Raw genomic sequence first — 22,762 nt, forward strand, 5'->3', positions numbered from 1 at the left:
CACATAGTCCAACACAGTCATATTCAAATTTGCCGCCATGGAGGATCAAGTGAACCATACCCGCCGAGACCTCTCGAATAGCGTCAAGTTATGAGTAATCGAACACCTCAAAACGTAACTCAATGGAGAAAATCTCAAGCGCGGGGCCTTCAAACGCAGAGCTGAGTTGGCGACAACAAATTTGCTCTGCCGCATCTCAAGAAGGATGCATTGAGACGCGCTGGTCGTCTTATGTCCAATGTGACTTGCCCTGCGTCTTTGCTTCTCTAAAGAATTTTAACCAATGCATATCAGTGAACCTTTTGAAGCACCAATGATTTTCATTTCGTAATAGTAATGTGGAAAAAGTGTGTTTTCCTTAGCAACGATAAATGTGGAACAGAGGAAGTAGAATATGAACAGCACGTTGTGGTAACAGCGAAACGGCCAATAACATTTAGTGTGAAATCAAATATAGTGTGAAATTTGAATTAGTGTGGCCCACACTATTCACTGACTGGAGAGGCCGCCCAAGTCAGCAAATTCAGGATTCCTGAGATCCACACTAATAGGCCTCCGACTCAAATAGTCGGTTCCCAATCAGGTAGTCAAATGTATTGTAAATATCCATGGGTATTTAAAAAATGAGGCTCGTTTTGTTTCTCCTTTGAGTAGACCAAGCATTTCGAAACCAGATCGACATCTCGCAAATAGACTAAGCTAATTCGGAATGGACAGTTGGTTTGATCAAGAATTGCTGGACTGCTGATCTCCCCCCTAAACGAAACCGAGCATTCCGTGCGATTTCTACAGGTTATAAATAATTACAGGTACTCTGGTCAAGTTATTACCGGAACTGCCGACAACCAATTACTCCAAATTCATTACTGACATGTTCTAGAAGTCATTGTCCAATATGCCGACGCGGCTCCAGCAGTTGACAACGGTCGATTGCGTCACAGATCGCCACGCCTCTTTGGCCCATCCCATGGCTTCTACAAGAGGTACATCATACTGATATTTTTGACGTCCTGACATCACGTTGTCAATTTGGTCCAGGACATTCTGCAACTGCCGCTGCTTAAGCTTGGCCTTGAAGGAGGCAATGATGCCTGCGTCTTGAGGCTGCAGGTGAGTAGTTGTATTCTTCGGGAGCAACTTGACCTTGACATTTGATAGATGCACATCTTCGTCCACTTTGTGGGATGGCGCGTTGTCGGCCAACATGAAGATGTTGCGACCCTCGGTAGCCATGTGGTCATCCAGGTTGCGCAAGTACGAAGTGAAGAGACTACTGTTCATCCATGCTTTCTTGCTTGACATGTAGTTAAAGCCCAAAGCACTTGCGGGAGCACCATTGAAGCAGCGTGGACGGGCAGCCGACACGATGAACAATGGGTCAACAACGTCGGATCCGTCGGCGTTTGTGCTAAGCGCAATCGTGATCCTGTCCTTTGACTTCTTTGTTCCAGGCACACGGCTTCGGGTGATAGAACGGTGAGGAGACATGCGATAAAAGAAAGCGGTCTTAACCATGTTGTAGACTTCGCTTGCGTTGAAGCCTCTGGTGATGTTGCGGACGACGACACGACCGGACGCTACTGCTTCGGGTGGAACTGACGCTGCCTCGCCGTGTTGGATCTTGCTGGTAAAGCCATGACGACATTGAAACCATCCCTAAGAGAAGCACAGTCTTTGGTCAAGCGGTACTTGAAGCTGGCTGCAAAAGATTGTCGCTTGCTTGCGAATGAGCTCGCCGGTCAAGCACACGCCCAGTTCTTCGCATTGGAGAACCCACTGTGCGACGGATTGTTCGACCTCGGGCATCATCACAGAACGATCAGCGCTTCTCGCCTTGTTGTCCGCTTGCTTACTTTGCGTGGCGTGCCGTTTAAGAGCATTACAGATCGTTGATTTAGTTGGTGTGCTTGTAAACAAAAGGCTTCTTTGGCCCATTTGGTAGCTCGGTGTATGTTGAGGATGGATGTTGCATGTGATGCACATACAGCTCATGCTTGTCACTCAAAGTCATGCGCGCCTTCATCTTCGACAAATATCAAAAATTGCGTTGTTCCAACATCCTTGAATGTTTGAAAATTCAAACTGACTTTGAGATTTGATATATAGAGTTTCAGAATTTATTCGAAACGGGGCAATTGCAATGCAGGATGACCAACTACCACACACAAATAATTTCTACACGAATGGTTCTCAACGTCACGTCAATGCTGGAACGCTTGCAAGTTCAAGCCGTGTCCGATCAGCACTACCTCGAGGAGTGCTTGGACGTGTTCGGAGCGGTCGCCGACGAAGAGAACAACACCACCACGTACAATAATCCTGTAATCGACAAGGTTCTCGAGGAGAGTGGCATTGGCGGCTTTCGGACCTTAACAAACTTCACGCCTGCCGAATTTGACACTGTATGGTGTATCGTTGAAGGCCCGCTCGTCGCCCGCTGGATGGACGATCGGGGTCGCAAACCCACGACAACGGCAAAAGACGCCCTGTTCTTGACCTTGGCCATCATGAAGCACTAGCGGACCTGGGAGAAACATGGTGTCGACTTTGGAATGAAAGCGCTAACGCCGGAGAAGATGATTATGCGTGTTATCGACATTGCCTCTCCTGTCCTCTACGGTGGTCTTGTCACCATGCCGTCCACGGCGTTCCTCCGAGACCAAGGTTCCACCTTTGCAAACTTCCCATACGCCAAGTACGCCACTGACGTGAAATCTCAGCCCTCCCACCGCCTTCGGGTCGCTTTGGCGAACAAGAGCACTGCTTCAGCGGAAAGCATAAACTCTACGGGCTTAAAATTGAAGCATCAGTATCACCTCAAGGCTTCATGGTCGACATGAGTTCTCACCAACCAGGGTCCGTCGCCGACATGACGATGTTCCGCAACCGTCACGATGTCCATGTCGACGCCTTGACCAAGAAGCCTGACGAAGTCATGGTGAACGACAATGGGGAGCAATTCCAACCGCATCCTACCTTGTGGGCGGTTCTCGTGGACATGGGATATGTGGGACTGTCGCACACAATTCGCGCCATCCATCCGAAGAAGAGGCCTGTGCAGGGGACGCTTGACCGCCAGGACCTTGAGCGCAATGCGGCGGTGTCATCGGACCGCGTCGTCGTTGAAAAACTTCTTTGGAAGCGTTTGCCTCCTGTGGAAGGTGTCGCTCAATACGTTTGTGTGGGATGTCAAATTCTACGATGGCATCCAACGTCTTACCTTTACCCTGACCAACTTCCACGTTGGTTTGATGCCCTTGCATACGGCCCACATCACTACCGTTCTGTGCTTGCGCGCTATGCTCGAATGGCGGAAGAGAAGAGGAATCGACGTGCAGCGACCCAGCGCCGTTCTGCGCAAAGGCGCGCCGAACGTTTGGCCACTGACATGCTGCGTTCTTCATTTGCGGCGCGTTCTGCCTTCCAATCCCCATCTGGTCTCCAGTTAAAAATTGTTTGCATTATACTTGGAATTTGCATACAAACTTCAAGTATAAATAAAAAAGTTTGAATAAAATTTTGTTGGCTTGTATGTTCTTGATCAATGATTGGGCTTTGGGTAAAACCTCAGTGAATTGGGAAATGTGTCGATCAATGGTTGGCTACCCTGTCTATGTTCGAAATATTACCTGTTCACCAAATGACTCAGTCCCTCGTCAGCACATCTCAAGCATACGATTGAGCCCTCTCCTTTGCAAAGGAGCTTGTCCATAGGGAGGAAATCGATTCCATTTTGACTTGGTGACCTAATACATGAGATATTCCTGCAACTTCAGAAGTCCACACTAAATGTGATTGTCGGTGTAGAAGTGGAGAAAGATTCAGCGCACTAGTCGACGATGGAAGGGCACGTACCAAGAGCAACGAAGGATCCTGGGAAGGTTGTGAAGACTATTTCGAGTGCGAGATGTTCGACTTGTTGCATCTAGAGCGCTTGGAATGCCAAAGGTACGCACTGTGGTGGGTAGAAAATTGAACCATTCTTTGGCTCGGCATCGTCATATCCAATCCATGTGCAATCAATTACGCTCAACTAATAGACCTCGTGTTCAATTACTGAGGTCTTTGTCAGTGATTTCGATGTCAAGTGGATATTAGTACATATCTGGAATAATATCAAATAAATGCAATAGGATTGGATAAAATCCGAATATCGCAGTGAATGACGGTGAGTACGATCAACCTCTCAAAGACTTAGTCAATGAAGAATAAACCATATTGAAAACAATATGACAAACCTATTCCGCATTTATAAGCTCCCCGACAGTACTCTACACGACTTGAGCTAAGCTACGCCTCTACACGTTCAAAGATAGCGCGGCGTCGTAACTCACAATCAAAAAGTCTTGATCAATCTCATGGACTCCATTGCAATCGTGACGCGCCTCCAACAACAAGTCGATGACGACGCCCACGCCCTCAACGAGTTGAGTACGGTATACCAAGCTCACTCGCAACAAGTGGAGGAAGCCGATGATACGCCCACGCCAGTGATCGACAGCTTCTTCAGTCAAGGAGACAACGCAGCCCTCACGACCATGTCGAACTTTACTCCGGCCGAGATCGAAACGATTTGGGCCTTAGTTGAACCCGCCATGGTGACCAGCTGGACGATGGGACGAGGCCTCAAGTCAAAAACCTCACCAAAGGATGCATTTTTCATGCTCCTGTATGTGCTTAAGCACTGCAACGCTTGGGACAAACACGCCCTCGACTTTAACATGAAGGCTCCAACTTTCGAAAAGATGATCCAGAGTGTAACTGTCATCGTCGAACCAATTCTCTACGAGCACTATGTTATGCCTGTCAACATGACCCGTCAAGTCCAACAAGGAAAGGTTTTTGCCAACTTTCCGTCAGCACTGTATTGTACGGATATCATGTTTCAGCCCTCGTATCGACCTACTGGACGTTTCGACGAAGCCATACACTACTTCTCGGGAAAGCACAAGCTCTACAGTCTGAAGCTCGAGTACTCCGTTGCTTACGCCGAGGTTGCAGTCGATATGTCAGACCACACAACAGGATCAGTTTCTGATTTGACCATTTTCAAGAAAAGTCGGAATATCCACCAAGAAGTGCTTCGGAAGTCTGCGCCCAAACAGGACACGGTGGACCATGACGAAGGTTTCGACGAGTACCCAGACTCGTGGAGTGTCCTTGTGGACATGGGCTATCAAGGGTTAAGAAGTGAGGTTCGAGCAATTCACCCAACTCGAAGACCCCAAGGTGGACTCCACTCAGCCCGAGAGATGGAACGGAATGGGCTTGTGTCTTCCGACCGGGTTCTCGTCGAGATTTTGGTCGGATCTGCAGCCTTTGGAAAATTATGCGCAGACGTACAAGTGGAACGAAAACCGTTTGACGTTGTCTCAAGATTATGCTGTGCTCTCACCAGTGCCCATGTGTCGTGGATGCCGCTACGTCGTACTGACGGAATTTACTATCATGGTGTTTTGTCTCGCTACAGCAGCATGTCAAATGAGGCGGCAAAAAGGCGCAGTCGAGCGCAGGCTCAGTATCGTGCCCGTCGTGCAAGGCGACTGAAGCTCACGTCGCCTCAAGTTGATCGACGACGGTCGATTTTCTAGCTGGAGTTTTTGGATTTGACATTTTTTACAACGAAGAATTCCAAAAATTGATACTTAGCGGGATTTGAACCCGGGTCGCACACTTAAACGTTTAACCACTTAGTGCCTTCTGCTACAGAATTCAGACAAATGGCTGGCAAAAATAGAATTTCGAGGTGGTGTCATCGCCAGGGAGAATTATCTTCCATATAGCGTGTCTTAAACATGACTACATCAACTGATGCAAATACCTATCCCCAAAAGCACATCGTTTGGTGGGCCCATGATACTTCAAATGTTCCGTACTCCGGTGATGTCCATGTAAAAACATACAAAACAACGTACCGTATCGATGAAAAACATATGCTTTTTGTGAAAGACCAAATGATCAGTTTGACAATCGACAACGACTTCATTCAATCGCAGAAATATATTTATATTAAATGAACAAATACATTGATATTTGTCAATCCTTCAATCAATGATCACTTTCCACGTTCTGACTTGAAACTAAGTCATTGAACATGAGATATAATAACTGAAAATATCAAATCCAAGTTCATTCAACTCCAAATACGATTATGATTTCGGGGTTACGGGGTTTGAACCGCGCGCTCTACTGGAAGACCTTCAAAAGTCAGCAGCTCACACCACCGCCGAATCATTCGTACTGCCCGTACAGGCGAGTTTACGGCCGCTGAGCTTGTGGAACGACATTCTTTGCCGGTTGGTCGTCGTCGTGTTTGCTAAATTTCTCAACTAGAGTGCCAAGTTAAAGTACAAGAAGCGACTTGCCGCGCCAATGATGACCCCGGCGCACGAAAAGGCACGAGTAGCATGGGCAACTGAGGAGGCGCGTGAGTGGGGTGACCTATTTCAAGATATTACACAGTCCGATGAAAAGTAGTGGACCTCGATGGACCTGATGGGTTCAATTATTACTGGGCCCACTCGACGAAGACGCACCTTCGATCGGTCACCGCAAAATTAAGCATTAACATGAGATTTGTGCACATGTCATATCATTACTTCATTTGCAAATTTCTATATTTTTGTGTAATTGGCGATGACAACTGTTTGCAGTGCCTGAAACACTGAAATGATCGACTTCCGAGATGGTTTGCTTCATGTATTGCCAAGTACAACTAAATCTATTCATGACCCCAGTGCACTCAAATCAGGCCCTGTCATATCATGATTGCCAACACGTATGTGCACAACTGTCCCATGCTCTTTCAAATGAATTATTTACCATGTATTCATGCAAAACGTACAATTCTATCATAAATGGGCGTGTAAATTCGTGTACAGTGCGTGCCAGGAGGTTAAAGCCACCCTGTATTTCTCAGTGAAAATCCCGCCAATCACTAGCACGGATCCTCTGAATACACCATTCAATTCAGAATGATTGGCGGAGTCTGTACATAGAATTTTAAGTCATTCTGGCAATCAGATCGCCCACAATGACATGAAACATGTTTTGGAACCGCGCCAAGGAATTAAAGCCACTTCACATTTTCGTCCCTTGTGAACGCCACAGTCTAGCCACTGCTTATTGTGGGTCCCCTAGCTAAGTTAATGACAAACTTTTGTGGCGCTCCGGTCACTGGGGGTTTGAAATGAATGATCTATTTTAACGATTAATGACCTGCAAGAACATGGCGTCATTTCAACTTGAATGTATGCGAATAATTCTTTTTGTAATTATAACCTTGCAGAATGTATATTCTTAGCTCAAAATTTATATTTGATTTTGCCGAAATTCCAAAGTTAGTTGTCCCTGATTGGACAATACTCTCATGACCTTGCAGCGGTCCTTATGGGCATTGAACCATTTCTCATCAATGTGCACAACGCCCAACACGCCGTCGAACTCGTGGGTGTTTGCTGAGAGCGGCTTTTCGGAAAAACCGGCTTCGCCGGCGCCGGCAAGGCCGACGGCAAAATTCAATGCGCTCACGCATGTTGTCATCGTCTGGAGCGGTTTGAGACGGGTTGATCGGCGCTCAATTGTGCCTTCGCGGAGCTTGTGGTGGATTGTGCCGATGGAGAGACCGTTGCTACAGATTTGTCTCGAATCGTGGATCGCTGGTCTTCGGGGACGCCGCTGACGAGGTTCGTGACATGTTCGGTGGTGTAGGACAACTTGGTTCCGACTCGACCACTCTTCGATGACGGCATGCGAGCGTAGTGCCGGAACGCTTTCTAGATTTTGGACATGGTGGTTCGGTGCAGGTGCGTCTCGGTTGCAGTTGATTTAATGGCACCGCGCGCTAAATTGCCCATCTCCATGAGTCGTAGGAGGCGGGTGATGACCTCGATTTTGGTCTCGTACGAGAGCTCGCGTCCGGCGCGCAGAAAATCCATGGTAGTGAGCATGCTAGTGAGGCTCGCGGGTCCGGTAATGTTGAAATGAAAACCAATGATTTCATTTTTTTTTGTTCAAGACCGATGGGGACATCAAATTTGGGCGCGAAAACGTCGTTTCCACCTTGTCAATGCTGACCCCCTCTGGTTTTTGATTGTCTTTCACATGTGATATGGTCAAATGAATTTTTGGAGTCGCTAAGATGGGAAGCTGGAACAGAGGAAGAAATTACCGTGTAGCGTATATTATTCTGGACAGTGAAGGGACATTTATCCGACGGCGGCAAGGGGTGTGGTTATGTAATTTATTCTGGACATACAAACTTTCATATATGGAATTCCACCGAATCAACACCGTCAACAATTAGTTGTAGAATGAAATTAATTTTCAAGAGTTGAAACAATTGAGAGGTAGTGAAATCAAAATATTGTATACAAATGGACAGGTAATATATTGAGATGTCCTAATTTGGTTCAGAAGTCTCAGGCGATGTCTTCATCGGGATCAATGGTGTCTTCGATGGCCAAGTTGGTAAACAGGTCTGCAAGTGTGTGTCATCATCTAAAACCGAGACATCTCCAGCGACTTCTTCCATAGAACCCACCCAGCCATGGACCTTCTTCCTTGTGCTCTCTCGCTCGGTGGCTGTTGAGTTAGGACAGTAGGTGTCGAGAAAGGAAGACATGCCAATCTCAGACACTTTGATTATTGCTTCCAGTCGGTGTTTGTAGTCTACTGTCTTGTTCTTGTACAGCTTTGGCACAGCCTTGGGTCCGTACTTGAACGCCGGGCGACCAGGAGACTTCCGTCTTGCGATGATTGCATCAGCATTGTCGGCCATGCTCGCCAGAGTGATCACAGGGCTGCTTGCAGCTCGTCGCGCCAAAAAAACTCCGAAAAATATATTTTACCGCTATAAATGGATATTATATTAATGTAGAGAGTATTTATTTGATATAAGAGGTATGCTTGCGCGCCAAGGGATTTCTGTACAACTTGATATTCTTTTGACAGGCAAAACTATTCTTTCTTGGAGGTGTCCAGAATATAAAAGGTGTCCAGAATAATATACGCTACACGGTACAATAATACAAGTCACGTGTCCAAGTTGAAGGGTTGTGATATTTCAACACATGCTTGTATCCGTCACGTTTTGCACCTAACTGGCAAGCCAACTTACCGCAGCGGGGTCACGGCAACTTCACGAATTCCCCACACCTCGCGGATGCGAAAAGGTCGCCGGCACATTTACGCCGCCGCAACGTCGACGACCCGAACCGCTGCTGCCGGCACACTGCACGAGCAATGCCGCATGAATCGTTGACATCAGCAAGACTCCACCGATACCGAGTTGGTCCAATCAACGCATGCGCCGCCTCGACCCACCCGGGTCTCTCTCCGACGGCTGGTACAATCTCTTCTCCAAACGTAGCTGACGAACATGGCGCAACGGCGATACTTGCGTTCATGGAATGCAGTACCGGTATTGCTGTTATGTGCCATGCCCGTGCAATATCAAAGTTGCAACTGAAAACGACCGACGTCAGAGGTCGAATGCGTAACTTGGCTCGGCTCCACGACGTTGACGAGGCAAAGGCCGAACGCCAGGAGATCACGACGCAAAAGGTGGCCTTGAGTGGATCACCAACGCGACCAGCAATACAAACGGCCGCGCGCGCACAGCCAAACGCACGCCAAAGCCGTGGGAGCTCTTCCAGCTGGGTTGCTGCAGTCGAAAGGTGTACTTGTGTGTTCCGTTGTGCCCATCTTCAAACGAACTTTGCATGGAATCGCATTCGGCCTTGGAACGTCGTGCCCACGTCGTCGAGGTGGCGACAGCCGTCCAGCCGCCTGTGGAAATGTCAGCTGTGACTGTATCTTTCCATGTCCTGTTGCAATTTATATTCACCTCTTGACATTCTATATCAAACTTGAACAAAATATATGCATGTGGCAATACATTTTTGAAGATTAAAACCGCAGGGATCAGGAATCGACGAAAAGTTAAGGTGACATGTGCTTCGAAAATGCTTTCGACGCACGTGTACAGCATGGTGAAAACGAATGCATTTGACGTCTGCTCGATGCCGCATGAGCTCGGACCACGGCGCCTCCAAAATTGGAGGCGGAAGAAGCTGAGGAGCTGTGTGGTTCCCGCCATGCCTGCCCTATCGCTTGCCTGTGCTCATCGCCTCGGCCAGGATGGACTTGCTCCCGAGGCAGCCTCGTGAAGCCACGGGAGAAGGCTCGAGATGACGAGGACGCACCCACACTCGACGCGGCATTTGGTACACCAGACGGACCAGAACACCAAGCATGGCCCGTGGGCACGCAGGTGAATCTCAACATATGCAAATACCGCGATATAGTTGACATGACTTGCTGCTACCCCGTAATGGAGCTCCCTTCGTACCCAAGTCGACTTGCCTTGTTGCAGGGGAAATGCGTCGCTCTGTGATGTCCAGCGCGCCGAGACGCACGAGCACGAGCAGCTTCCGTCAACCGCGAGCTAGCACTGTACTGTACGATCATCTCCCATCCTCGGCACCACGCGGCTGCGTCGCCTCTCGCGTCAAATGGCGCGGGACGTCCTCGCATATGCTTGGGGACGCATTCTCCTTGCACAGCCATCCGTTCCAAATGAGGGCCGTCCATTCTCGCCCTGGCGTAGTAGATGAATAGACTGAGGTTGTGCTGGGGGAGATCTGACCACCTGTCCCCAGCCCGCCAACGCAACATTTCCATATGGGAAGCACAGTGGGTTGCGGCGCTTGTGCCCGGGTTCCTATATCATCATTGGCACCGCGAGTCCGCGCACGGAGCAGCGCGCGTGACAACGTTGCGCCCCCCCGCATTTTTCTGCATCTTGGACCTCTCTGACCATGTCATAAGCTTGGGTCGGGCGGCAACCTGGTCGACAGCACCAGTTGTGCTTTTATTTCCTGTCGCCCATGCCTTCGATCACGTGCTGCAGCAGTAGCGGTGGCATGCGTGGGACCAAGAGTAGGCTGTGGAATACTCCGGAGTACTACGTTGCGGCACCTGGGCGGCGCGACGGCGGAATTGCTGAGATGATGTACGATTCAACCAGCCTCTCGTGCATCTTACGTCTCGCCGGCATCCACGGCACTTGTCGACCAGTGCTGCAGCCAGCGATAAAGCTCTCATCTTCCTTTGCGCTTGTGCAGCCGTCCAGATGGGGCTCATCCGCATTTCACGCCTGACCACGCGGTGTCCTCGCGTGGCCTAGGTCCATGTCGGCGGCAGGTTTGACGGTATCGAGAGAGTGACGGCCGTGTGTACGATGGGCACGCCAGCCAAGCATTGTCGCCACGAGCTTGCGACAGCCCCTGCCGCCACCAACCCCCTGATCGCGTCGCTTTGAGCTCGTGGACGGAGCACGACAACGCCCAGACTGACGGCAACAACGATCCCTTTGTTGAGTGGGTACCGACAGCAGGTGTTACGTTGGGGGGGAAGAGAGAGACCGTAGTCGAACACTGTACGCGCGACGGTCGAACCACCGAGCGTAACACGACCGACTTGGCGAGCCTCTCGTCTGGCCTGCCCCCGCATGGATGTGGGTGTGTGGCATGGATGAGGGTGAGTGTGTGTGTGTGTGTGGGGTCGGGGGCAGACGGTGTTCCTCTCGCGCGATCTTGACCGCCAATTGTTGTTGGCGCATCGATTCCCTCGCAACGTCGCCGCGTTGGCTGGGAAACGGCACGCACAACCTGCCGAGAACGCCCTCACGGCGACCGTGACTCGATCGCTGCCGATTCGCGCCACCTTCGACATCCCCCGCCGCCGTCCGCCCAGCCCCGTGGTAAAGACAGACAGGCTGCCACCACGCTGGGGCAATGGCCAGCCGCCAACTGTTCACTCCGGCCCAGGCACGACTGGATCTTGTTCATGCATGGGGACGGACGGCGAATTAGTTCAAGCCGAGGGGCATTTGTAGCGTACATGTCGCAGTCTCCCATCGACGGGTAGAGGACAGCGCCATGCACTTTTGAATTCCCCACGTCGCCACCAAGATGAAGCTTTTCCTGCTGTCCGCGTTGGCCGCAGCCGTGGCGGGCCAGACCCTCCAGGCGCAGTCCCCCATTGACCTCCCCGCCCATGCCAAGCCCGTCCAAAACGCCGGCAACTTTTCGATCGCGTTCAACAAGGCCCCTGCCATCGTGACGCACGAAGAACACACTGTCAAGGCGACGTGGTCCGCAGGCTCGGACTCGCACCTCACCCTCAACGGCAAGGCGTACAACTCGGTGCAGCTCCACCCCCACGCACCCAGCGAGCACACGATCGGGGGCAAGCAGTACCCATTCGAGGTGCACTTTGTGCACGCTGACAAGAACAAAAACTTGGCCGTCGTCGGCATCTTCTTCGACTTGGACCCGCACGACAAGCCGAACGCGTTCCTGGACCAGTTCTTTAGCGGGTTCGACAAGCTGACCAAGGCCGGCGACAACTTTACGCTGTCGTCGCTCGATCCGTCGGCGCTCCCCGTGACGCGCACCAACGTGTTCCGGTACCCGGGGTCGCTCACGACCGAGCCGTACACGGAAGGCGTCGAGTGGAATGTGCTGCAAGATGTGCAGACCATGTCCAAGGGCCAGCTCGCCAAGTGGAGCAAGGTTATCCATCACCCGAACGCGCGCTCCGTCCAGCCGCTCAACGGCCGCGTCGTGACGTTGGTGAGCAAGGCCCATCCGGGGTGCTAGCTCGGTGAGTAGGACTGTAAGTAAATGTAATCATTCCCGTGCCATGTTTGGACAGAGCCATCGTGTTTGCATGGGCGACGAAAGCGCTGGCGGCCATCGACATTACCGCATGCCTCCCTGTGGCGCCCCCCACACGATCTCGACTCGTTTGAGTTTACAGTCTCGGTCACGAGCACTCACAACGACGAATGCCCGTCGTGCGGGCTGCTTCGACACGTCTCGAAAGAACGGAAGAGCTTTGTCGTTCGAATGCAGTCGTCGCGGGCCTTGTCCACTTGTGGCGATCGATGTGGTGGCGTGCGCTCACCAACTTGTCCGCCGCCATCGTTACGCACCTACCGACGTCCCCGTCATGCCATCGATCGATGGTGTCCAAGGGTCCGTCCCCCCCTCCATCCAGCAGCGTTCAGGCACTCTATCGCACACCGCCGCGCAAGCAATGCCATGATACTGGGAGTGCCCCTCCCTTTCATTGTGCGCGTCCGTGGCGACCCCTGCCACGATGCACCGACGCTCACCGTCAGAGAGGAATACAGTCCCATGTCGTGCCGTGGTCGGGGCGTTTGGTGGCTGGGCGACGGCACCTTGGCGCAAGGGGCGATTCCTCCGCCACCAAACTTGGAGATGTCAGTAGGCTAAATATACTCTGGCAACGACGTCGTTGTGTCGTGAGCAGTGGCCATATGAAGCGCGACTACACCGTCAAGCGTAATGCGCCAGTCTCCCGACGCATGTGGTGCTCATGCCAGTGGTAGATGTGGCGTCGAATCGGCACCTGCCCAAGCTCGAGCGTCCCCTGCTGCAGAAGAAGCACTCGGTGCCATCGATCTGCCTCACACCGATCGAAGCCATGTCGTCCAAGGTCGTGCCCCGCACGCACACCACAACCTGACTGGTTTCTTCGACATGGTAGGAGGCGCAGCTATCAGCTCGCCACGTCTGCCATCGCACGCCGAGCCACTTTGAAAACATCGTCAAGGTGTCGTCCGGCACTTGCTGGTGTTTGTTTATGCCCCCAGTGTAGTCGAACACGTGGGTGCTCAAGAACGCGCTAGCGTCCGAGTCGGCCCGTCCGATCCGAGAGCTCCACGTCCGGTTCGCCCGCGCGTATGCGAGTTACAGGCTCCAGCAGTACGCCAACGCGCTGGCGGATTTTTCCCACTGCATCGACATTGAACCGGCATGGCATTTGGCGCATTATAACCGAGGTGCGTCGTCGATCGGGCGAGTGCGGCGCGCATGTCAACCCGGCACGTTGTTATCGTTCGAACCTGCCGGTGCATCCTCGAGAGTTTTGACGTGGCGCAGGCTGCACGTACTACCAAATCGGGCGGCTGGACGATGCAATCCACGACATTACGAAAGCCATCAAGTTTGATCCAAAAAACAAAGTGTACTTGGAAAGCCGAGCTACGCTCTTGCGCGAACGGGTACGCGCTGAAGTAGCTGCGCGACGGTCTTCTTTCCACACGAAAACACTATGCACACCCGTGCGTGGGGCATGGCGTCGATGCGTCGTCGCTGCTTTTTTCTCTGACGTGATGCGATTGCTGCAGGGACACTTCAAAGAGGCCATCGAGGACTACCACCGCATCGACGCCCTCATGTTGCGTGGCGAGGACGGAGATCCCGTCGATGACAGGGACCGCGCCTCGTCCTTGGCCGCACGGACGACTTTACCGTCGCCCAGATCGCCTGCCCCGGGCAACCCGCCGTCATCGTCGCCATCGATACCCCCGACGCACCCCCCACCGATGCATCGCCGATATAGCACGATGGGGCGCATCGTGTTGGCTGAAGACGGGCTGCATCCTTCGCTCGCGTCACTGCTGCAGCTGGTACGACGCGATCGCGATTCCCTCGACAAGAGCACGCAGAGTTTGTCGCGAAAGTGGGCGGCGCAGGCCATTCACGGATGCCTCGTCTCGATATCGAGTGGACTGCGTTTATTCCCACGGTCGAGTTCGACCTCATGCACGTCGTAGCCTCGCGACGAACGGACGACCGTTGACGTTGTCAACGCCCTTCCCGTCGCGAAATCGTGGAGATTCTTTCAGCAGCAGCCCGAGGTGAATGTCCCATCTGCGTGCTCGACGTAAAACACAACCCGTAGAGCGTCATCGTGGCGTTTTTGATGGCCGCGAACATCGAGAGCTTTGCTCCACGCAGCGCCATCTTTCGCCAAGGTACACTCGAGACGCCCGTTGTGGACTCGACTCGTTTCTCAAGCGATTCGTCTTGACTGTGGCGGCGGCATGCTTTTTCACAACTAGGGGACGAAGCGGACACGTGTTACATTCTACTGACGGGCAGCGTCGCCGTGAGCGTCGAAATGTTTGGTATAACATGCATGTTTTTCCAACCTCGAGATGGCCATGCGCTGCTCTTGATGTGGGTCTTGCGTCGTGTGTGTTTTCGACCTGGTCGATCTTTGTTTTCCGTCCACTCGCGCCATGTTTTGCTCGCTCGGAACAGCACGATGGTGCTTCGTCATGCAAGTGTCCCCCGACAGTGTGCCATGCATTTGTGGCGTTTTTGATTCGTAGTGTGCGCCGCGCATGCAGTTGCCCGTGCTTTGGACTCTGTGTGCAGGTCATCGTCGTGGGTTGCCTTCTCATCAACGCCGTGCAGAGAATGGCACGATCGCGTCGAAAAAAGTGTGCACGTTGCTCCCTGGCGATGGATTTGGCGAGCCAAGAGACATACCAGGACCCCGACGCGCCACAGTCATGGCGTTGAGTAAAGTGCACTGCCTTGCCGTGCGCCATGCATTGTATCAACACGCCATGCGCGATCACATGGTACATGCGCCGCGCGATAGATTGAATACGCGTGCCGCCGCCGGTGGCCAAGCTGGGATGCATGCCTCGTGTGTTTGGCGGGCCGCAAGACGAAACGAATGGCCTATCGAGTTGTGTTGCCTGAGTGGTGTTCTTGCATTGACAACGACAGCGAGCGAACCCATGTTGTAGAAATCCGTATACGAAGACAAGTGCCAGATTCTCCGACAGTGCCGCGTGTTTGAATCGTACGTGATTCCCACGCGTCCCAGTGGCGCATCGTCTGCCGCGTGTGGTCCCCAACAACACGGCATGCATCGTTCGTTGGACGTAGGTGTTCGTCGGACGTGGTCGCGCGCCTGGCACAACTCTCTAGTGTTCTCCTCTTTGAGCCATTTCGAACGATTCTCAAAGCTGGCGAACTCGTCGACAAGTTGTTTGTGATCAAGCGAGGCGTGTGCCACGTCACGAAATCGCTCGCGTTGGATCCAGGCCCCAAAGTGCCCGAGGTACGTCCCAAGCAGTCGTCGGGGAGACGTTGCTGACGGGGTTGCCATGCTGCCATCGCGACGACGGTGCTCATGTCCACTTGTTTTGCGCAGGCCAAGCGACCAAGCACGGTCGCAGGACACAAGAAAAAGCACGACGACGGGTCGTGGGTCGTCGACAACGGATGGCAGCTCACAAATCCTCGCTTGCGAAATGAATTTCTCGACATGAGTACGACCGACTGCATGTCGAATTCGTGGGCCACACGTGACATGGCCCAAGGATGATGTTTGGTGTGGAGAGCCATGGGACGGCGCGAGCGTCCAAACGTGTGTTCGATTCGAGTGAACACGTCGACGAGTTGCGACGGCAGCGCATCGATGATGTCGGGGGATGGGTCGAATGGTGTCTGCTGCTTTCGTCTTGTCTGTGGTCGAGCGGCAGTCTATTTCATCGTGCGGTGTGTAGGTACCGAGCACGCAACGTCCAGCACCACCGTCAACGTGACTGTGGCAACGTTGACAACCGGGCAGGTCTTCGGCGAGGTATGGTCGGAACCATCCTATTTGGTCTGCATCCGTCCGTCGAGTCGCTCACCACGTGCAAGGTGTGCGTGCTCCGTCCAAATCAGCCGTCAGCGATCAGCGTCACGTCGGCCACGATGGTCGAAGTGCTCGAGCTCACCCAAGAAGGGCTTGCTCAAATCAACCTCAAGTTCAACAGCCGCACGATGAATGCCCTGCAAGACTCGTTCCTGTTTCACAACCCGCCGACCCCGAAAATCGCCCAATTGTACAAAGAACGCGAGCGGTGGCAGCACGACAAGGCCGACATTATTCGAGACGTCGTGCAGCGCGGCAAGCACTCGGGCCTCGTCAAGCGGGGCATCGAAACCACCGCGCAGCACGACGAGCAGTCGTCGTTTTACCACAACCACTTGTAACCTCGTGGAGCCTGCACACATGTCTTTGCCTGTCAAACGGCCCTCCCACAACGGCGGCGGCCATGCCACGCGTGACATGCACATTCCAACGCGTGTCGAGTCGGAATCATGCGTCCCGCATCAAGAGGTTGAATCCAACACAGCGCGTGAGAAAAGTATTTAGACTTGAACGGCGCCACAGGCTCGGACTTTGACAAACACGTCGATTTCATGAATCAAAGCACGGCGGTGGGTGGGACGGTCGCATCGTGCGACGGGTTCGTTCGTGGTGGTGCTCCCAGTGATCTTCGGGGGTCTGCAGCTCGTCGAGAGGAATCAAGACCACGCGCTTCATCGACGTCGCTGACACGAGAATGCACCACGTCATGAATGTGAATGGCCACGATAGCGCAGGGAGGCCGACGGGTCCAAACGCTCCGATCGTGGTGCTCATGAGCAACGTCGACCCAAGAATGCCCACAGCGACCAACATGTTGGGGTGGACGCCGTTCGCCAAGACGAAGAATCCACCCAGCGCGATCGCACACAACGCGCCATTAAATCCATACAGACCGAGGTAGATTTGTTCCGGCGGCGCGCCGACCGCCACCGCCATGAACGTCCCCACTGTGGACCCGACCGCGGCATAAAACGCCGAGATCGGCGAGCACAGGGCAATGCCAACCACCATGGCCAGCCCGACGTACCACTCGGACGCCAAGCAGCATTGCGCCACCCCTGTCCATAAACATTCGTTATACACGACCGCAGCGACCATGAAGTAAGCCAGTCCAAGCGGGAAACATATTGCACGTACCCGATGCCACTGCGACCTGAACTTTGGCCATGTCGTACGATCTGGCCGTCGCGACGGCGGCGGCGCTCCCATGGAGCGGCATGTACAAGCCAGGCGATGGCGCGAACGGAGCTGCAACGGCCGGGGACCAGGTGTGTGTGGCCAGCAACCAACTCCACACCGTCACCTGGAACGCTATCGTAAGGCCAGGGGTCCCTGGAGGCAGCACACTCGAGGCCGCCGAGGCCACAAGCACCGACAGCACCGACAGACACGGCACCGCCACCAGGATGTGCGCGTGAGCTTCCCACGTCCATGGAGCGTCCCCGACCACGAACGCCTGAAACGCGCACCCGACGAGGGTGGCGTTGTAGCCAAAGAGCCCAGCGGCAATCAAGGGCTCGTGGAAGCCCATCGTGATGGCAAACAAGTTGGCCGACATGCAACCCAACAAAGCCAACCCAACCATGGCTACAATAATTGCGGTCGAGAGGGTCATGTGTCGGTGCTAGATTATCGAGTGTGTACCGACCTGGTCCGTGTGCCGACGTCGCCAGCGCAACAACAAATACGAGTCCTGTCAGTGGCGAGTTTTGAAAGCAGCATTGGCCGAACGACCGCAGGCAAATATCCACGAACGACACGATGCGGCCGGTCGCCGCGCGCGTTTGCGGCAACGTTCGAAATGGAGCTACCGTTTTCAACCACGTGGACGGTGGCCGCGCCGTGACGTCGTGGTACGGATCCGTTTGACGGGAGCTGCTGCTGCTGGCTAGAGGGATCGCGGCCGACGGGGATGATGCAGTGACGAGTCGGGTCATTGCACGGCGCGATGCCGAGTGCCACCTCACACGATAATATATCGAATGGAAATCCTCCTCCGGCCAGACCCAATCCTTCCAACAAAACCCTCGTCGCCCATACGTAACATTTCAACCAATATATCATATGGGCTCTCGACAGCGCTTGCCTCGCCACACTGCCCGGCGCTTGCTGCACATCCTGCCACCCCTGCAGTTTACCCAAATCCCGTTGTAAACAAAGTCCGTGGCTCACTACAGTGCATTTTTGGGAGAGAGCCAACTGTGCACGTGGTCCGTCGCAGCCGCACCTCCACCAAGTGGTGTGGCCAAGTTGAAGTGTAAGCATTAGCCACGCCGTTGGTCTATTTTCTCACGCGATGATGAAACCCAAGCTGGCGACTGGACGTCGGCGGCGTTCGGCGCTGTGTTGTAGCAAATCCCCACCTCATCGGCCAGGAGGAAGTCTCGCGCGCGTTCCAATGAACGTTGGGCTCTAGAACGACGTCGATGTCGGTGTGACTTGACCAGACGCATCCTCGCACGACGGCTGGGCAAAACACGTCGCGAGGCCACACGGTTGAGATGGATGGTCGACCCAGCGATTCCCGTTGGACGTCGTTGTTGCAAGAAAGCTAGCCTCAGGCGCTACGTCCTTCGAAGATGGCATCACCGTTCGAGAGCCCTTGAAATGCTGGTTAGGGGGCGGCGGCTCTCCGTGCACACAGCGCGTGGCACGTTTGAGTCGAAGCGGTGCCTGCGGATGGAGTAACCAGCATGAACACGCACGATCGGTCCAGTGTACGCCCATTCCTGCTACACAACGACTGCGGTGCGGCCGAGGTCGTGTGTTTGTAGATGGGCCGTGGCGACCGCTCTACCCGAGGCACGTGCCGTCGACGTGTGTTGCGATGACCGCTTTCACGTCCGCGTGGCTGGTCGAATTCGGTCGATACCTTGCTGCGTCATCGAGTGATTGTTTGGGAAACTTCAGACTTGCAGTGCGTTCCTGACGGGTGGTTGGGTGCCGCGATCGACGTCGTATTGGCGTACTGGGACCATTCGGACTGGTCGTGGAGGCCGCCGGCCGAGTTTTTCCGCAGGATTGGCAGCGGTTCCGCCTTGGACACTTTGGACAGCGTGTTGCTCGTGGTTTGCTGCGTCATCTTGTCGACGGATTCGAGCAAGTCCATCGTTTTGAGCGTCGTGAGAAATTCGTGCCACGCCGCGCTGTGCTGCTGGAACCCGGGGAGAACCTTGAAATAAATGACTTTGACCAGCTTTGTGGAAAATTCGTCCAGCGCCCGCCGCATCGACGGCGAATGGGGCGACGTGTCCCGCACGCGGTGCAAGTGGAGTGGCGGCGGGGTATGCAGGATGCGAGCGACCGCTGGCGCGACCTCCGCCGCGGCCTTGCACCACAGCAAACTCTGCGGCGCCAAACAGTGGTCGTACACGGTCTGCGCTGTCACAAGCCTGCGCTTGAACTTTTCCACCATGGCCCACGCGAGCAGCTCCTGCGTGTGCGATTCCTTGTGGGCGTACGCCAACACCGCGTCAAACCCGTCCGGCGTCCCCAAAAAGAGCTGCAGGTCCACAAGTAGCGCATGAATATCTTTGGCCGGCGGCAGTCGTCGCAGCGTCTCTAACACAACAAAACGGAAGATGAGGGTAACCAGCCGACACGCGCGGCATCCAAGGGAGGACTGGTCTACGATCGCGAACGTGGTTGCTCGCCTGTGCAATGCACCATCGTGTTCGTTTTCAAGGGCTAGCCGGGCGGGACGACGTACCATAGGATGGAGAATGAGACAGGGTGGCTGGGCATACCCTCGACAGTTTGGTGTACGTGGTGCCTTTCGGTAGAGTTTGCTGTGGTGGCGGAAGCGTGGTGGGGGGCGGGGCTGCCCCGTCGTTGCCCACCGACAACAGCGTCGCCTTCTGCCAGTGTGATGCTGTCGACGACATCGGGCGGATCGCTAGCGTTCGCGTTACCCACTTGGAGTTTCCTACCGGCCAACAATGAACGCGTGCGATTGCGGCATCGCGACACGTCCCCACGGACAACGTACCGTGCCGCCGTCGCACGGGAAGTACGATGTGAAATCCCACGACAACATGGGCGGCGATGGCGTGAATGGCCGTGCGAAACACTTCGGCCGTCTTGGTTCCCATGGCCGCGGATGCCATCGTTGCCGCGCCAACGACCGCCACCACAAACATGGCCAGAGCGGCGCGTTCGTATGTTTGCCGCAGTCCAAAGTTGTCGACGACCATGCTGATATGCCTCGACAAGTAGAGCGAGACGGCGCTCATGGCGGCAATCTCGGCGGCCGTGGATATATACAGCGCCTACTCGAGGCGCGGTCACCGCAACAGCGGAGCATGTGTCGAGCACGGCACCTGGACTGGTCGGTCGCCAACACAGTCGCCGAACGTTGCATGCCACAGCGTCGATGGCAAGATGCCGATGCCAACGCCCAGTGCCAGGATGCCCCCGACCATCACGAATCCAGCCTGCACGGGACGGAAGAGAAGCCATCGATATGCCTGCATTCGCTTGAGCGCCGTGGGCGATCGATGTTGTGGCAGGGCGAGGAGTTCGGTGATGGAAAACATCGCGACGACCGAGCCTTGGGCTAAAAAGTACACAAGCCTGCCAGCCCACGTGAGCCAGGAGAAGAGGGCGACGTCCTTACCCTGTGACGCGAAACAGCACCAGCGATGGCACAACGGCAGCGACACACGACCACGGCCGGCCAAACAATCCGATGCATGCCATACCCCAGCATTGAATCGTACAGAGCAACCCCACGACCGCCATGAGCATGGGCTGCCGATACTTGATGCTCGGGTGGTTGCGATGCTTGACGTAGAAGGCCAGAGCGACGGGCATGTACGCGCCTGACGCCCAGCACACGATCAGCGCACACGATGCCATGGCACTGTCGATGTCGTAGCTCATGGCGACGACGATGGTCAACGATGCTGCTTCCTGCCGTCGTCCCCACCGAGAAATTTTATGCGTGCCGGGTAAAAATAGACCAGACCGCTGGAGCGTTTCCAAGCGTGCGATGCGATGACGTGCCGAGGAATTTATTGAGATGATGGCATCGTGCATGCCGTCAACCTTCCTATGCACTTGTGCGCGTGCCTCACAGCGCTCTGGCCTCCGCAGGATGCCTTCTCTCGTCCGGAACGGGAGCGCCGTCGACGCCGTTGAACGACTCGAGTCGAGAGCTACTGATGGGTCGCTGCGACGGCCTCAAATGTTGATAATGTACTTCGGTGCGGACGCGGCTTGCTACCAAGGCAAGAGGCCCACGCAGATCAAGAGGTACGAATGAAATCAGAAGAAGATGCAGTGGTGATGGGATGATGGATATGCCAGTAACGAGGCACGCGGTAGATGGCGAAACAGGACGATGTGGCGAGTGGAGATCCGGGCACGACAAAACAATGCACGGGGCTCGTTTTCAACGATTGATCGCAGTGGGGGAGCATGCAGTGAGTCATGGACGTGTCTCGAAAAGTCGTATTGGCATGACTCAGTGAGGTAAAATAAGGTTACATTCGTGTTGACGCTGGTGAATTCGGCAACGATTGGAATCGGCAAAGGGCCCCCAACGATTGACGTTTTCATCCTGAATTTGCTTGTTTCTTTGCAATCTTGTCCGCCAGCGCCTTGGCGTCGGCTTCCCGGCGTTGTTGCGGCGTCAGGTTGTCCGTCCGACCTTTCGACGCGTTCTTCGCCATACGCGCTTGAGCTTTCTATATACATCGCCATCATGAGTTCGAAACTTGCGACGAATTCTCCTCGGCGCAGCCTTACCGCGCGGTCGCGGTCGCGTTGGTCGCCACGAGTCATGGGGTCCCACCTCTATTTGAAAAATGGGGGGCCACTGAACGGAAGAAATCGCGTTAAACAGGTGAAACAGGTAAAAACCTGTTTGACAAGACATTTCCGTTCGGAGGAAAACGAATTCCACCAATAGTTGACACGATACAACTTTTCTAGTGCAGCCATTGGTGCAAAGGAGCCTTGCTGTGAAAAACGCGTTTTACCATGTGATGCTAAACTTCGATCGAAAACCACCAAGTTAATAAAAAAAATCCTGGATTTTGCATGAAATAGTTGGGAGTAGCGCAACTTTTTGCCGGATAATGCATAGGATCACGCAACTATTCATTGCGTGGTTGTTGCGCCAAACGAATCTATCCAAACTCGCACAATACAGGATTGAAGTATAAAAAACTATCCGTTAGATAGTTGTGAGTAGCGCAACTTGCACGAAATCGATTATCCGGAT

At 53.8% G+C, this 22,762-nt stretch overlaps 8 protein-coding genes across 10 annotated transcripts; 4 read left to right on the forward strand and 4 right to left on the reverse strand.

The window, feature by feature from the left end:
* Positions 1 to 876: 876 nt before the first annotated feature.
* H310_09650 (hypothetical protein) lies at positions 877 to 1,806 on the reverse strand (the record flags this gene model as incomplete). Its single annotated transcript, XM_008875788.1, has 2 exons — positions 877 to 1,656; positions 1,690 to 1,806. 2 exons carry the CDS (start codon positions 1,804 to 1,806, stop codon positions 877 to 879), a joined length of 897 nt encoding a protein of 298 aa, XP_008874010.1.
* A 398-nt stretch (positions 1,807 to 2,204) lies between these two features.
* Positions 2,205 to 3,387, forward strand: H310_09651 (hypothetical protein; the record flags this gene model as incomplete). Its single annotated transcript, XM_008875789.1, has 5 exons — positions 2,205 to 2,402; positions 2,520 to 2,664; positions 2,721 to 3,115; positions 3,162 to 3,286; positions 3,339 to 3,387. 5 exons carry the CDS (start codon positions 2,205 to 2,207, stop codon positions 3,385 to 3,387), a joined length of 912 nt encoding a protein of 303 aa, XP_008874011.1.
* Positions 3,388 to 4,358: 971 nt separating this feature from the next.
* On the forward strand, positions 4,359 to 5,547 carry H310_09652 (hypothetical protein; the record flags this gene model as incomplete). Its single annotated transcript, XM_008875790.1, has 2 exons — positions 4,359 to 5,154; positions 5,192 to 5,547. 2 exons carry the CDS (start codon positions 4,359 to 4,361, stop codon positions 5,545 to 5,547), a joined length of 1,152 nt encoding a protein of 383 aa, XP_008874012.1.
* Positions 5,548 to 11,958: 6,411 nt separating this feature from the next.
* Positions 11,959 to 12,725, forward strand: H310_09653 (hypothetical protein). Its single transcript, XM_008875791.1, has one exon. The coding sequence runs from the start codon at positions 11,976 to 11,978 to the stop codon at positions 12,663 to 12,665; it is 690 nt and encodes a 229-aa protein (XP_008874013.1). The 5' UTR covers positions 11,959 to 11,975; the 3' UTR covers positions 12,666 to 12,725.
* A 623-nt stretch (positions 12,726 to 13,348) lies between these two features.
* Positions 13,349 to 17,736, forward strand: H310_09654 (hypothetical protein; the record flags this gene model as incomplete). The annotated part of the gene is made up of 15 exons (XM_008875792.1): positions 13,349 to 13,373; positions 13,421 to 13,527; positions 13,579 to 13,644; positions 13,690 to 13,873; positions 13,974 to 14,095; positions 14,222 to 14,503; positions 14,651 to 14,734; positions 14,779 to 14,851; positions 14,939 to 15,004; positions 15,297 to 15,466; positions 15,638 to 15,693; positions 15,780 to 15,954; positions 16,048 to 16,165; positions 16,403 to 16,479; positions 16,542 to 17,736. The coding sequence occupies 15 exons, from the start codon at positions 13,349 to 13,351 to the stop codon at positions 16,875 to 16,877; spliced, it is 1,941 nt and encodes a 646-aa protein (XP_008874014.1). The 3' UTR covers positions 16,878 to 17,736.
* H310_09655 (hypothetical protein) lies at positions 16,676 to 18,536 on the reverse strand. Its single transcript, XM_008875793.1, has 3 exons — positions 18,185 to 18,536; positions 17,674 to 18,123; positions 16,676 to 17,594 (listed from the first exon to the last, which is right to left on the reverse strand). Exons 1-3 carry the CDS (start codon positions 18,471 to 18,473, stop codon positions 17,086 to 17,088), a joined length of 1,248 nt encoding a protein of 415 aa, XP_008874015.1. The 5' UTR covers positions 18,474 to 18,536; the 3' UTR covers positions 16,676 to 17,085.
* A 148-nt stretch (positions 18,537 to 18,684) lies between these two features.
* On the reverse strand, positions 18,685 to 21,529 carry H310_09656 (hypothetical protein). Of its 3 annotated transcripts, XM_008875796.1 has the most exons (5): positions 21,152 to 21,529; positions 20,856 to 21,108; positions 20,525 to 20,804; positions 20,246 to 20,461; positions 18,685 to 20,097 (listed from the first exon to the last, which is right to left on the reverse strand). In XM_008875796.1, the coding sequence occupies exons 1-5, from the start codon at positions 21,415 to 21,417 to the stop codon at positions 19,418 to 19,420; spliced, it is 1,695 nt and encodes a 564-aa protein (XP_008874018.1). In that variant the 5' UTR covers positions 21,418 to 21,529; the 3' UTR covers positions 18,685 to 19,417. The 3 variants fall into 3 exon arrangements, with proteins under 3 accessions (XP_008874018.1, XP_008874017.1, XP_008874016.1); XM_008875795.1 differs by having other exon boundaries at positions 20,246 to 20,804; XM_008875794.1 differs by having other exon boundaries at positions 20,246 to 21,108.
* A 459-nt stretch (positions 21,530 to 21,988) lies between these two features.
* On the reverse strand, positions 21,989 to 22,330 carry H310_09657 (hypothetical protein). The gene is made up of 2 exons (XM_008875797.1): positions 22,285 to 22,330; positions 21,989 to 22,223 (listed from the first exon to the last, which is right to left on the reverse strand). Exons 1-2 carry the CDS (start codon positions 22,318 to 22,320, stop codon positions 22,092 to 22,094), a joined length of 168 nt encoding a protein of 55 aa, XP_008874019.1. The 5' UTR covers positions 22,321 to 22,330; the 3' UTR covers positions 21,989 to 22,091.
* Positions 22,331 to 22,762: the final 432 nt, after the last annotated feature.

The sequence above is a fragment of the Aphanomyces invadans genome, assembly GCF_000520115.1.
Source record: "Aphanomyces invadans strain NJM9701 unplaced genomic scaffold supercont1.22, whole genome shotgun sequence".
NCBI lineage: Eukaryota > Oomycota > Saprolegniomycetes > Saprolegniales > Verrucalvaceae > Aphanomyces > Aphanomyces invadans.

Bases quoted from the DNA above. Each gene is read 5' to 3' on its own strand.
- H310_09656 (XM_008875795.1), bottom strand. From the start codon at position 21,417: ATGAGCTACGACATCGACAGTGCCATGGCATCGTGTGCGCTGATCGTG. The intron at 21,109-21,151 runs GTAAGGACGTCG...GTGGGCTGGCAG, and splicing joins GTGCTGTTTCGCGTCACAGG to GCTTGTGTACTTTTTAGCCC. The intron at 20,098-20,245 runs GTACGTCGTCCC...TTGTTGTGTTAG, and splicing joins GTCTCATTCTCCATCCTATG to AGACGCTGCGACGACTGCCG.
- H310_09657 (XM_008875797.1), bottom strand. From the start codon at position 22,320: ATGACTCGTGGCGACCAACGCGACCGCGACCGCGCG. The intron at 22,224-22,284 runs GTAAGGCTGCGC...CGATGTATATAG, and splicing joins AACGCGACCGCGACCGCGCG to AAAGCTCAAGCGCGTATGGC.
- H310_09653 (XM_008875791.1), top strand. From the start codon at position 11,976: ATGAAGCTTTTCCTGCTGTCCGCGTTGGCCGCAGCCGTGGCGGGCCAG.
- H310_09655 (XM_008875793.1), bottom strand. From the start codon at position 18,473: ATGACCCGACTCGTCACTGCATCATCCCCGTCGGCCGCGATCCCTCTA. The intron at 18,124-18,184 runs GTCGGTACACAC...CAATTATTGTAG, and splicing joins GACGTCGGCACACGGACCAG to CCATGGTTGGGTTGGCTTTG. The intron at 17,595-17,673 runs GTACGTGCAATA...GTTTATGGACAG, and splicing joins TCAGGTCGCAGTGGCATCGG to GGGTGGCGCAATGCTGCTTG.